Source organism: Protopterus annectens, chromosome 15.part0 (assembly GCF_019279795.1).
Source record: "Protopterus annectens isolate FY-2018-M chromosome 15.part0, PAN1.0, whole genome shotgun sequence".
Lineage (NCBI taxonomy): Eukaryota > Metazoa > Chordata > Ceratodontiformes > Protopteridae > Protopterus > Protopterus annectens.
In genome coordinates, this window is record NC_056749.1 from 567188214 (window position 1) to 567202261 (window position 14048).

The 14048-nt window shown below is 41.5% G+C and overlaps 1 protein-coding gene across 1 annotated transcript in view; it reads left to right on the forward strand.

Moving 5' to 3' along the window:
- LOC122789856 overlaps positions 1 to 14048 on the forward strand; it is a 764503-nt gene that overhangs the window by 690467 nt on the left and 59988 nt on the right. Inside the window, exon 5 of the mRNA XM_044057290.1 lies at positions 2581 to 2715. Coding sequence (XP_043913225.1) covers positions 2581 to 2715 — 135 coding nt within the window. The remainder of the gene's footprint in view (positions 1 to 2580; positions 2716 to 14048) is intronic.

Consider the following 14048-nt stretch of genomic DNA (forward strand, 5'->3'; position numbering starts at 1 on the left):
ATTGAAATATTGGAAAAGGTTTCACACGTACAGTCTCTGTGGTCCTCCTTACCAGAAGGACAAGAAGCAGAATCTTCCCGTCTTGCAGGCCATTTTTTTTGTTGGACAAACTTTTTTGTATTTCCTCCTTAGCATGCACTTAATCAAAAAATGATTTTGTCCCTCCAGGGAAGAATATTTTAGACAGCTGCATAGTAGTTTTAATCTCACACCTGCATCCCGACATTCCATGGATAGTAGAATTAATTTACTCCTTTTGCCTGGTCTGCAGTGAGTAATCATTCTCTACAAACACACTGCTGTCTCCCACTTTTATTTTGTTCTTCTGCCACAATTTTGTCAATCAGCTCCGGATGCTGATAGGATTGCATCTTTACTATTTAAGGTCTAGTTTGCTTCCTTATAGCTAGGTTTTGAGCGTACACACAATGTGCCCTTTTAACTAACAACTGCTGTGGAATATCAGTCGAGTTGCTTGTTTGTGCTTTAATAAAATTAATGCAGTCTGTTCCTTTCAGCTTCTCTGGTATAGCTAGTGTTGCCAGATTTCCGACTGACCGGGTAGGGACAAAAAGTTTCACTCTGTGAGGACCACAAAAAAAGGTCTTTAAACACGGAGCTACTTCTGTTTAATACGGAACATCGGGCAGTTCCGCATTAAACACAAGTAGCCCCGTGTGTACAGGTTTTTGATCGGCCGGTATATGAGCCAATCAAAAAAACTCGCAAAACAGAGCTGTATTTAATGCAGAACTGACTGATGTTCCACATTAAACACAAGCAGCTCCGTGTTTAGCGATTTTTGATTGGCCTGTATGCCGGTATACGGGCCAATCAACAAAAAAAAAGCAGAGGGCTGTTTCGCCGGGATTTAAACCAGCAGTGTGAGACTCTGGATCGGGTTGCTGATCCCAGGACAATCCCGCTCAAATAGGGACGTCTGGCAACCCTGGGTATAGCTGAAAATATCAGGTTTTCCCTATGTGCTCTGTCCTATAATTCTCTTATTTTTTTAAACATCTCTTCCTGAACAGTCTCGTATTCAGCCAGCATTTTCTTCATTTTGACCTCTGAGTTTTGCAGTTTTATCGTGTCTGAATATCTGTTTAAAGCTTCTTCCCTTTTTTCCAGCCTTTTGTTGTTTGAGTTGATACACTCCATCAGTGTTTAGTTTAACCAGGTCTGTATGCAGTTGTTTTGCATCTTCCTTTAGGTTATTGGAAGGCATGTTTTAAGGTTGCATTGCTTTTTGCTGAACAGCTGCAAAACTTTCCCCAGTCAGTGTTTCTTCACTTTTTGTAGCTGATTTTTTTTCCCAGGTCTTCTGTATTTCTTTGTTCCAGGCAGTGCAGTTACTAGCCAGTTACTGACATTTACTCAAACTCAAGTCTACTGGCCTTCTCTGAGTTTGTTTTCCTACTGGGAGAGCTAGAAACAAGCGGTTACTCAGTGTGCAGCTATCTTGGAAGTCCCAAATAGAGACTGTTTCTAAGTGTTATATCCATATATAACTGATCCACTGTTTTAACATTAGTAAATGGCTCTGCTTGTGATAAGTCAATCATTGGAGCTAGCTTTCCATTATGAAGTTCATCTTTTATTTAAAACTGTTTGACATAAAAGAAAAGAAAATGTTTGGACAAAATTAATTCTTTAAATGTTTAGTTTTAGTATCAAACAAAAATACTTTGAGTCCTTGCTCTGCAAGTTTCGCATTACTCAGCCTGACCTAGTAAAATTAGTTCATGCAGGGTTTTCATTCTGGAAGTGCATTCAAAAGCTGGCTAATGAAGCAGTGCTTACAGAGACAACAAAGAGAGGGCAATCTTCTCTGCAGTTTCACATTGACCTGAAGTGCCTTCTCCTTGCATTTACTCACAGGCACAGATGCATCCGAACAGCTTCTCCCCTTATGGGTATAATCTTTTCCCTCAAACTCTGTTCTCAAGGCCCTCAATAAAACCAAATATCTAACTTCTACTCACTCATAGGGCAGTGGGCCTTAATTAGGCCTGCGTGCTGTTGCCCCCTGGTTAGCTGTAACTTTGTCATTTTTGGTTTAGCATATTTTTAATGGGATCAGCCATCACTATTGTGCAAATAGTTTCTCATCGTTTCTCTTTTGTGCTATTTGAACTCAATGTAAATAAGGCAGTGTTGCATTGGGTACAAACTGTTTGCAGCTGAGTAGTGGATGATGGTGAGCTTTGCTCGGAATACAGTTGTTTGAGGGATAAGGTCTTTTTCATTGATATTTCACATTGTTATACACAGATAATTGGTTACAGATGTTAAGGAAGTTGTCACAGGCCACATTGAACAGGAGCAAAACCACATGTTGTACAGATATCAATTTTACTACTTTATTTGGGAGATTTTCATCCCTGGTCCCTTCTTTAAAAGGACTTTGCCCAGTAAGCTCAACCTAATGGAATGAAAATATGTACCAGTGGATTGTATCTGTGCTGTAACCTCCCTCCTCATTATACTTGTGATGCATCTACTAAAAGAAACTGCTAAGCTAAATGGAAGTTAAATTTGTTAAACTGAAGCATTTGTTTTTTTTTTTTTTTTTTTTAGGAAGCAGATGTTAATTTAAAATATTTGAGACGAAGATCATTGCCAGCTGTTCTTCAGAGACCACTGCAGACTGATGACGCACTGAAAAGGAGGCAGGAGTTCACATCACAGCTCATTCAGCCTCGCAGTCTAAAGGCGAGTCATGTTTCCCATGTTCTGAGAACTAAAATTAGCAAGGGTCATTTGAACCAGCTTCATCTCTGTTGCTATACAAACATTCTCCTTACCTGCATAGCATCACCACTGTGCTGTTGCCAATCAGTTTTTCTCAGTTAATTGAATTTTATTTTTCAATTGTTTGGCAGGATATACAGCCTTTGCTTGAAGTTTTTCATCCCCAGGCATTCTGCTTCATACTTCACCTTATCAGGGATTGTTTTCTAAATATGCACATATACAATATGTATGTGTAATGCGTGCACTCATACATTATATGTGTGTGTATATTTTATATATATATATATATATATATATATATATATATATATATATATATATGTGTCTGTAAACATGCATATATTTGAGTGTGACAGATGCTCAAAGTATCAACCCTGTAATACATTTAAGAGAACCAAAAAGATTTGAAGAAAAACAAAATCCATTTTTTGCAAGAGTAAGCCCCCCCTATGCACCCTCCACATCCCCAGCAAATTATATATAATCAGCTCAGATTACAGTACAGTGGGAGGAGCCGTGGTGGTGCAGCAGTAGCATTGTCGCCTCACAGCAAGAAGTTCTCCCATTCAATTCTCTTCTGGAGCGCCTTCTGTGTGGAGTCTGCTTGTCCTCCCCGTGGTCAAGTGGCGTTCGAAAGATGTGTGGGCATGCCTTCGTTGAAGGTTGGGCGTCAGGCTGGCACCTTGGCACCATAAAAATCTACTGCCCATCATTAGCGGATTGGAGTTCTGCTGTGGCGACCCCTCACTGGGAAAAGCCGAAACAGCAACATTACAGTACAGTGGGAAAGGATAAAATACACAATTCTCCACTGTACTATGACATCGTATTGGAAAAAAAAGCCACTAAATTTAACATCAGCCAAAAATTGCTGTGGATCTAACTTCTAGGAGACTCTTCTTTTTTCCAGCCTTGAGCAAGTTATTGACAAAGTGGATCCTTCTCTGTTTGCTGTATTGAAGAGCTTGGGTGTTGGTGGACCTAGTTCTAATTCCTACTGCATATAAGTTTATCTCTAGATCAGCACCAACATTTAAATGCTTCGTTGCTAACAGTACTACTGGCTCTAATTTTGTTGCATTTTATGTAGAAATTATTTATAAGCAGCAGAAGAAAATACATAATTCAAATGAGTAAGGTAAGGGTAGGATAATATCAGTGTCAACATGTAACATTTCATTAAGAGTAGGACAATATTGGTACCATCAGAAATTAGCTTAATGCCTTAAAGACATTTCTGCCCGACCTGAATTGTCAACATGGAAGTTTGAGAACAATTAACTCTAAAACATTTTGTTTAAAGTAAAGGATGAGTCATGCAAACAAACCACAGATGCAACATTTGTGATTATACATCACTACCCCCCCATCACAATTATTTCAGGTTTCCTCTATCGCCCACCCCATCACATCACAATCTCATCATCATCCTGTCTTCCACTTTACATTCACCCATTACAGTGATTGGTCATTCCCAACTTATTGCCCACCTTAGTTTATACATACTCCATTTATTCCTTCTACATTCATTTGATCATTTTTTGTCCCCCTCTCTATTATATTGGCTCATTCCATTGCTTTGCATGATCTTCAGGGCTGGTGTTTACCCATGTGTTTCTCATGAACACTTTTCTCTTAATATACATATTCATATGCAGTCTTACAAAAAAAAAAAATCTCCCCCCAAAGGGCCATTTGACGTCCTTGATACTTGCCCCACACCTCGCATCTCTGTATTTCAAATGTTAAAGGCCCTATCCAAGGCAAAGAACACAGCTTCCATGGGACTTGATAGTATCCCAGGCTGTATTCTGCACCATCTTCAGCAAGGACCAGCTTCGCCATTGAGCACCGTACTCAACCACAGCCTAACTACAGGCTTCATTCCAGCAGAGTGTAAAACTCCCATTGTTATCCCTTTGCACAAAGGTGGTGCCACTACTGACTTGGGAAAATATCGCCCCATCAGCTTGACAAGTCTGATCTATAAACTCATGGAGCACATAATGGATTTCATAAACAAGGACCTAGGCAATCTCCAAGCACTCAACCCCACACAATTCGGATTTGTCATGGGCAGGTCTTGCCTATGAGCCTAGATTACTTCTTTGAGACTGTCACCAAGGCCCTGGATGAGGGAAAGTTAGTACGTACAACTTACCTTGCCCTGGCCAAGGCCTTTGACAAAATTCCCCCACTCAGGCATCTACGAAAAGCTAACAAATTGGTGTTGATCCCTATCTGGTCAGATGGGTGACCAGCTTGGCTCTCAGGACCCACAAGGTCAAAATAGGTGCTGCCATCTAAGACAGCAGAACTGTCACTAGTGGTGTTCCCCAGGGATCTCTCCTGGGACCCCTACTGTTGGCACATACTTCTGAGGGGTCCAGGTAAAGACAAACTGGCCTGTGGCTCACCAAGTTTACGGATGACTAAGTTGGATGCTGTCATTGACTCCCCCAGTTGATAACATACTGCAAGAAGGTCTCACAGCTACAAATAACTGGTGCTAAAATCATGGCCTTAAGTTAAATGCAAAAAAAGTATCTTACAATTCGGGAAAACACTGCCCCTTCTGATTACCACATCAACAGCAGCCCCCTAAGCACACAACCAGAGAGGCCTGGATATTCAGGATGACATCAATCTCACATTCTACCATCATGTGGCGGCAGTGGTCAGAAAAGCCTTTTACTTCATCTTATAAGTAAAGGGATTGCATCCAGAAAAAGGTTATTGCCTTTTTGTACTCCTCCCTTATTAGACCTATGATTGAGTATAGTGCCCCATTTGTTATGTACCTCTCCAAACACCTACACCAACTGGAAAGGCCACAGAAATACCTCACAAAGAGAATCCATGACCTCCAACACCTATCCTATGTGGACAGGCTTAAATCACTATCACTCTACTCCGTATCATGCAGATTGCTCAGAGGTGATCTGTATCTTGCCTACAAGGCAACATTGGACCCTGCCCTACTAGAAATGCTCCATATCCGTAAGTCTTAAGTCCTCGTGCATTACCCGCTCGATAGGCCTAAATCTAATATGCAACATCGACAAAACCTGCTGGAGAGAGAGGTTTGTCTCCCAGAGGCTGCCCCATCTCTGGAATAGACTTCCCATACATGTCAGAGTACCTCAATGGCTATCTTCAAACGCAACCTTGAGTGGATGGGAAGCAGTACATTTGTCCCAGTGGTTCTACCTTTGTCCCTCATTGACAGGGGCAATGGGTGCTGACTGAGGTTTCTTTTTAGGGGATAAACTCTTGGCTAGGCTTGTAAGGGCCCCAGGGCCATTAGCCCTAGTAATTTCCTATGAAATAGATCCAATGTAGTCTGAAAGAGCTGCACCAAAGTTCTCATCCATTTGTATTTATGACTGCATAAAATGCTTTGTCATTTACTTTACAGCTTCATGTTGTTTGTAGAGTATGTTTGTGCATTTTCTAAGTTTGTTTTTAGTCCATTTTCCCCCCAAAATTCAGCTAATAAGGGAATATCCTTCATTTATATTAAGGTCAAGAAGCAGGTCCAGTAATGCGCCCCAGATAAATGGACAACTGTATCTTACTCCCACATCTAGTGCCAAGGTTTTGCATACAATTCTTGCTAATATGGAAGAAAACTTTCCATATTTATCTTTAGGCCTGGAATCTCGCCACATAGTTAAAAGACCTATACAGTAGCTGATAGTGCATTGTTGAATTTAGTCAACCGGAATGTGCAGTCATCTGCACACCAAGAGGAGGAGCAAGCAGTGCACCTCAAAAATGGGATATCTTAAGTATAGTGTTGATTGATAATAGATGCCTAGGGTCTTGTTCACAAAAATAGAGAAGATAGGATAAAGGGATATCCTTGATGGGCTTCTCTTGGTGAGTAATAAAGGTAGAAAGCAACAAGTGTTGGTAACGAAGTAGGCTAGAGGCTGACGGTGTGGCCATTTTGCAAACTGATATATATGTGTTGTGAAACTGGAAACTCCTAAGAATAGTCCAGAAAAAGTCCCATAACACAGAATCTAAGACTTTGACAGCACTGCCCTACATCCCCTTGTGTAATTCCTACTGAGACAGTGGAACCAGCTGGAGAACTAATTTTGCAGTCCATTGTGAAAGAATGATTGCCAGGACTTCTGTCTCCAGAGGGAAGCAGGGATGGGAATATAGTTGTCTGGAATGACTTGCGCACTTTTCCCATTTTCCACCTTTAGGAAACAGTAGTAGTAAGGAGCATAGAATAAGGCATAACACCAACCTCCTCTGTATCCCAAAGCAGAATCAAGAGATGTGTTCCCCTGTGTTCTCTGTTGAATGCCATCTAAATGTCACTGAAAATTCATCAAGGGCCCTGAGTTTTTCTAGCTTTGAGTCTGTAGTTTGAGATTCTCCATTGGTAATTGTCTTGTTCAATCTCACATTTCTGAAGTAATTTGGGGAAATTGCATATTGCAACAGAAAAACATTCTCCTGATGATGGTTGTACCTCCCAGTACAGTACTTTAATCCAATATTGTGTGGATTTTATAATGTTTGAGAGGTGACAGCTTAGCCAGTGTTTAATAAATATAAATAAATGTCCTTTATTTGAGACTGTGTGCAAACAGTTTAGTGGATTTGAGGTGTCCGACCCAGAAGAATTTGAGCCTTTTCTATTTACAAATGAGTTTGTGCTTGTCTAATTATTTTGCTCAGTGTAGAATATCTACTATGGTCTTATGTTTGCTGTTAGTGGTGCAAACTAAATCTAAATACAGTATTCTGTCTGGCATTTGAATTGGTCTGTTCCCAATAAGAAAAGCATCTTAAGTAAAATTTTTAACTTTCTCTTTTAGATGACATTGAGGTGTGTATAACCCCTTGAGGTTTTATGCCTGTAATTTTCAGCCCATTTCCTCAGTTCCCTTTCCTTACTTTAGAGTAAGGGGATCTAATTGCCATACCCTAATGTGTTGAGGTTAACGAAAACCAGTGAAGTCATATGATAATTTGAGTGTATGTCTTCACTGGATGCTTACTTTATAATGCTGGCATTTAACATAAAGTAAGCTGTTGTATTGGCTTGGTGGGAGCTTCTGCTAAGAATCAAGCTAAGAAATTACTTTGAAGATCTAAAGCCTTGATTGACTGACATGTCTGTCAGCTCTTAGGAAGTTTGTCTGACTTGGGGTTCATATGCTCCTTCCCTTAACAGGAAACCTTCTCCCTCAAGACTTGTCAAGTCCTTCCATAAAATTGGCTCATTTTGTCCCTTAATTCATTGGTATGTACTAGGCTAGCAACCACCAGGACCTTTATAAGCCTAGCTGTACACGTCATCCCAATTGTGTGCCCTGTGTGTCATGGGTGTTCATTAGGAGGAGGTATGTTAAGAGGTTTTGAGAGGTTATAATAATTGGGAACTTTACTGGCTGTCTCTCTCTCAGATGTGGGAGCCAGACCCAGGGTGAACTTACAATTTTGCATCCATTGATCGAGATTACTCTTAAATGGGATTAGGGACAGACCCTGCTTCACATGGATGGCGAAGCCTGTTCCAGTGCATGGGGATCCTCTGAGACATATTTGTCTCATCAACCCGTCTAGTGTCACAAGCAAAATTTAAATCCTTTCATCTAGTGGTTGCAATGCTGTTCATTTTGTGGATGTGCAAAAGGTCCATCAGAGCCGGATCAAAGGATATCTGGTATGCCAGGCATAGATTCCTCTGTAGAACCTGTAGGAGACAGAATATAGAGATAGCTTTAAGGTGATCCTTGTAGGGCAATGTGTTCATACCATGGATTCTCCTGTTAAGGAACCTTTGTGGACGTTCCAACTGTTGCATATGCCTGGTTAGGTGCAAGCTGAAGGGGGCGATTACACTTGATGGGGCTGATAATGGCTTAATAAAGTGGTACTATGACTTCCTTGGACCCAGATGCCATGCCCCTGTTTAACAAGTTGAGTGACTCAGAATAATTTTCTTACTACCTTGGCCACATGTCTGTCAACTCTTACAGGTGGAGTAACTGGCCTGGGTGGAAACTTTCCTAAAAAGCACTATAGTGCATTTCTTGGCATTGACTTTTAATTTCTGACTTTGGCACCAGTCACTTGTCTGTGTTAGATCCTTGATATTTGAAATGGGGGAATCTGTGTTAGCACCCAATTTGCTGTCGTCTGCGAACTTGGTCAGCCAAAAGCCCTTGACATCCTTTACCTCTGAGAAGTAGATGCCAAGTAGTAGTGGTCCCAGCACAGACCTGAGGTACCCTGCTGGTGACCAGACTCGTGGTGGTGGTCTCACCAAGCCTGACCTCATGAGTCCTGTCCGAGCCAGCTGGCAATCCAGTGAGTTATGTAGGGATTTATGTTCAGTTCAGTGAGTAACTATACCTGAGTGGGGTATTGTATTCTAAATACATTTCCGTGTACTGTGTGGTATCTTTGTATTATACCACTGACCAGACTTGTCTGCTTCCATTTCTTAAAAATTTTAAGTTATAACATCATTTTGTGTAGCAAATGATGCTGTTAGAATCCCTGTCTCTTTAGACCCTTAGAAGAAGATTGTCATAAAAGGTAAAATATGCAAAAGAGAGGATCAGATGGTAGAACAACAAAAACGGAAGAATCCCAAACACTGTGACTCTGAATGAATCCTAAAACATTGAATACTTCTCTCCCATTAATGACCTACATTAGTAAAGCATAGCTGCAAAACCTAGATAAGGTGTCATTTTGGTTGCTGTACTGTTGGGGAAAGGGTTTTTAGTAACCTAACGTGTAGAGTTAGGGGCAGGGATGGGGTGAATGCAAATGACTAAAGTAGGAGAGCCAGGTGGCTTTGCCCCCCCCCGCAGCATCTTACTCGTGTACTAGCATTAATGCTACACATTGCATTAATAAAAACTCTTTCCTGTAACAGTATCACTACACAGGACAAAAAGATGCAGAACACAGGCAAAAGAAAACATGCACAACACTGACTCTGTTCTCTAATGCTAACCAGCGAATAGCTGCACGTTTGCACCCACTGCTATAATAGTATTACACATTTTCACAACATTTGTTAACTGGGAAAGTCCAACTTGGAACAAAGCCAATTTTCAGTGGAGGCCCAGGGAGAAATGCTCCAGACATCTTTCAAACATAATTTTTTCTGCACACTCCTGCTTACCTACACTATATAAAATTAAATTCAACCATATTCGATCAAATGAACATTCACTCATTTGTGCATTTTTTTTAATACCCACAAAAACTTATACCAAATGTAATTCCTCCTTTTGAGTTGCAATCCAAAGGTTTATTAAATGGGCATTCTCAAATTAATTTCTTGCAGAACTATTACTTAACATCCATTTTGATTATCGGATAAAATTACATTAATTTTAATGAGGACATTAAGGCCCTTCAGTGTGTAAGAAATAATTTGCAAGACTGACCTAAGTTGGGCATTATTCAAGATGGTAGTTAAGCATACATAGCAAGGGTTTGCTGTTAGAGCTACTGTTCTTAGAACTTTGAACTGGTTTGTGAAATGTAAACAAATAATACCAAGAATTCTAAAACAGAACAAAATATTGGATGTCTGTTTAGTGTGGCGGCAGGAAAGCACACAACTTAGTATTAATTCCCCACAGCCACACTGAAAAAAATAGAAAAGTTCTTAAAACACCAGAGGTAATGTGATAAAAAGCAGGGTAGCTGACTAGATACACAGTGTTTCCTGGCAGTTAACACAGGTGTTTAAGAACAGGAATAGTTGGACATCTGCCTGGAAAACAGTGAAACTGTACATTTATTTTGGCCACGTAGTACTAGTCTACAATAGCTCGCACAGTGTAGAGCTTTGACTGTAGAATACAAGGCCAAGTCACAAATTAGCTTACAGTACATGATATTCTTCAAACTAACCTCCCCCCTCAACTTTTAGAAATGCATCCAGGTCTTTAAAGAATGTTTGGCATAATAGATATCTATGGTGGAATATAGGCAACATCCTAATATTCATAACCCTGGTAAGTAAATGAACTTGTTGCTTAGCTCCAGTTAAACACGAAAACTGGCACATCATATGGTTAACTACATAAAGATATATGCGTCCATATAATAGTCATTCAGATTAAGGGTGGTATGAGTTATTTATCCGACCACAAGCTAATCACCTTAGACATCCAGATCCCACCCACACCCCCCATTAGGGAAACCACCGTAAAAAATTTCTCCAAAGCCAACTTCACGATACCCATGCTGACGGACAATAGAGGTACGACTGCTGAATCCTATACAAATGCACTTTATAAGCACTTACACGAGTTCATGGATCGTGCAATCCTTAACAGAACCAAGGTGCTATTCTTCAAAAAAAGGAAACCAATCTGGTGGTCCCCTGCCATAAACAAACTCTACAACAGAAGAAAGAAACTGTTGCAAAAGAGTAAAATCTCATGATTGGAGGAACTCCGTGGTCAGCCTCAGTAAGAAGCTGAGATCCCTCATAAAATCCTCCAAAGCTAGTTACGAAAACAAAATCGCCACTGATTCTAAAGACAACCACAAAACATTCTATAGCTATGTCAAGAATCTCCATGGCAACACTCAGATTTGCTTTGAGTTGCAGCACAATGGCACTGAATATACAGAACCAACTGATATTGCCAACATCCTGGCAGATAGGCTCAGTGCTAACTTTACCCCCCTCTTACCCCCTAAAGGGCCCATCTCTGTACAGGAAGAATGCAAAGTTCCTGTAATTACAGCTGCACAGGTAAAAAGACACATTCTCCAAAGCCAAGAACACCGCATCCATGGGACCTGACAACATCCCAGACTGCATTCTACACTAACTACAGAATGAACTGGCACCCTTCGTAAGTACCATGTTCATTCATAGCCTCACCTCAGGCTTTATGCCCACTAAATGGTGCACAGCAATGGTTATCCCACTCCACAAAGTGGGAGCCACCATGGACCCTGGGAATTACCGTCCTATTAGCCTGACGAGCCTGGTCTACAAGGCTATGGACCGTATCATCATGGAACTTATAAACAATGACATTGGTAATCTTCAAACTCCCAGTTCGGGTTTGTAGAAGGCAGATCATGTCTCCTAAACCTAATAGACTTCTTTGAAGTGGTCGCCAAAGCTGCAGATGAGGGTAAGGTGGTTCACACAGCCTATCTAGATCTCGCCAAGGCTTTCAACACCATTCCCCACTCTGGAATTGTAGATAAACACCCTAAACTAGGTATAAATCCCTATGTCACAAGATGGGTTGCCAACTGGCTCATTGAGAGAACCCACACTGAAAGTAGCAAACTCTAAATCCAATTTCAGAACGGTGACAAGTGGAATACCACAGGGTTCAGTCCTAGGTCCTCTCCTGTTTGGTATCTACTTCTCTGAAGTACAGGTTAACACAGAAGTGCTTTGGCTAACAAAGTTTGCAGATGACTGCAAACTAGGAGCCATAATCCAAAACTCCTAACTTTGTGGACATCCTACAAAAGGGCCTCACTGAGACAATGCCTGGTGTCAGTCATGGCCTCAAGCTCAATGCCAAAAAGTGCATTGTAATCCCTTCTGGTAAAAACTCTGTACTCATGAACTACCATATAGGCAGTAGTCTACTTAACACCGAAAGTGTGATGAGACCTTGGGACACATGTGGACAGTAGTCTCTCCTTTGATAATAACATTGCCACAGTAGTCAGGAAATCCTATGTGGCACAGCTCATCATAAAAGGTTTCTCATCCAGGAAAAAGGTCATTGTTCCCCTCTACTCATCACTCATTAGACCCATTATAGAGTACAATGCCCCTTTTGGTATATACCTCACAAGACATCTACAACAACTGGAAAGGCCACAAATACCTCACAGAGCATTACCGGCCTGAAACAGATGACCTACGCAGACAGTCTCAAAAAACTCCAGCTTTACTCTGTCGCATATTGTCTACTCAGAGGCGGTCTGCCTAACATACAAAGCTATGTCAAACCCCGAGCTGTTGGACATGCTCCACTTAAAGAAATCCCAATCCCTCCGAGCTACATGCTCTAGGGACCTAAACCTTGTCACCACAATAAACAGAATGTGCTGGAGGGATAGATTCCTGTTCCAGAGACTTCCCATACTCTGGACAAACTACCTATCTATATCAAACAAAGCTCTTCATTTTCTGAAGTACAGGTTAACACAGAAGTGCTGGCTAACAAAGTTTGCAGATGACTGCAAACTAGAGCCATAATCCAAAACTCCTAACTTTGTGGACATCCTACAAAGGGCCTCACTGAGACAATGCCTGGTGTCAGTCATGGCCTCAAGCTCAATGCCAAAAAGTGCATTGTAATCCCTTCTGGTAAAAACTCTGTACTCATGAACTACCATATAGGCAGTAGTCTACTTAACACCGAAAGTGTGATGAGACCTTGGGACACATGTGGACAGTAGTCTCTCCTTTGATAATAACATTGCCACAGTAGTCAGGAAATCCTATGTGGCACAGCTCATCATAAAAGGATGTTCTTCGTTCCCCATTGCTGCAGTCCTTACTATTGGGTATAGTCCGCATCCAGTCGGCCCGAATACCAGAGTATAAGGCTGACGTCGGTCAGGGCGCATTAGACTGACGTCAGTACGTCAGGGTACTAATGCGCATGACCGGCGCCATATCCTCAGTCTTTTGCCGCATGGTCCGATGCAGAAGCAGTTTTTGAGTGCAGGTTGGCGTTCTGAAATATTTCGAACCGAGTTTCAGACCTAAACAGAGTTGGCTAAGTACCCGTTAGGGGAACATTTTGGTTTTTCTTGCCTCAGTATTTTACCGGATGTCGAAAAAGTGAATAACTGTATTTCTTGTGGGAAACAGATACCTCATAGGGATTACCATACCTTGTGTATACCTTGTTTAGGGCCTGAGCACGACGTTGTTGGTTGCCGCTCTTGTGCTAGGTTTAACAAACGCACTATTAAGAGGAGGTTAGACTGTGCCAGGTTAGTGTTTGGGAAGCGTTGCAATTATAAAATGCCGTGGGATGCTCCGACGCCCGCTTCCAAGAAGCGCAAGGACAAAACAGCGAAGCCTAGGGTTGATGAACCGCAGTCCCGGACGCCGGTTCTTTAGAAGGCTCAGTGGAGCCAGAGGTTTTGCCAGGAGTTTCCATGGAGTCCCAGGCAGAAACTTTACTGTTACAGGATGTGCCTTCTCAGGAGGTAGGCCAGACTGAGGGGCTTCTCAGGTGACTGTTCTTCCCTCTCTTCCTAAGGTAGTTAGAGCCTCTCCTTCTGTTGCCAAA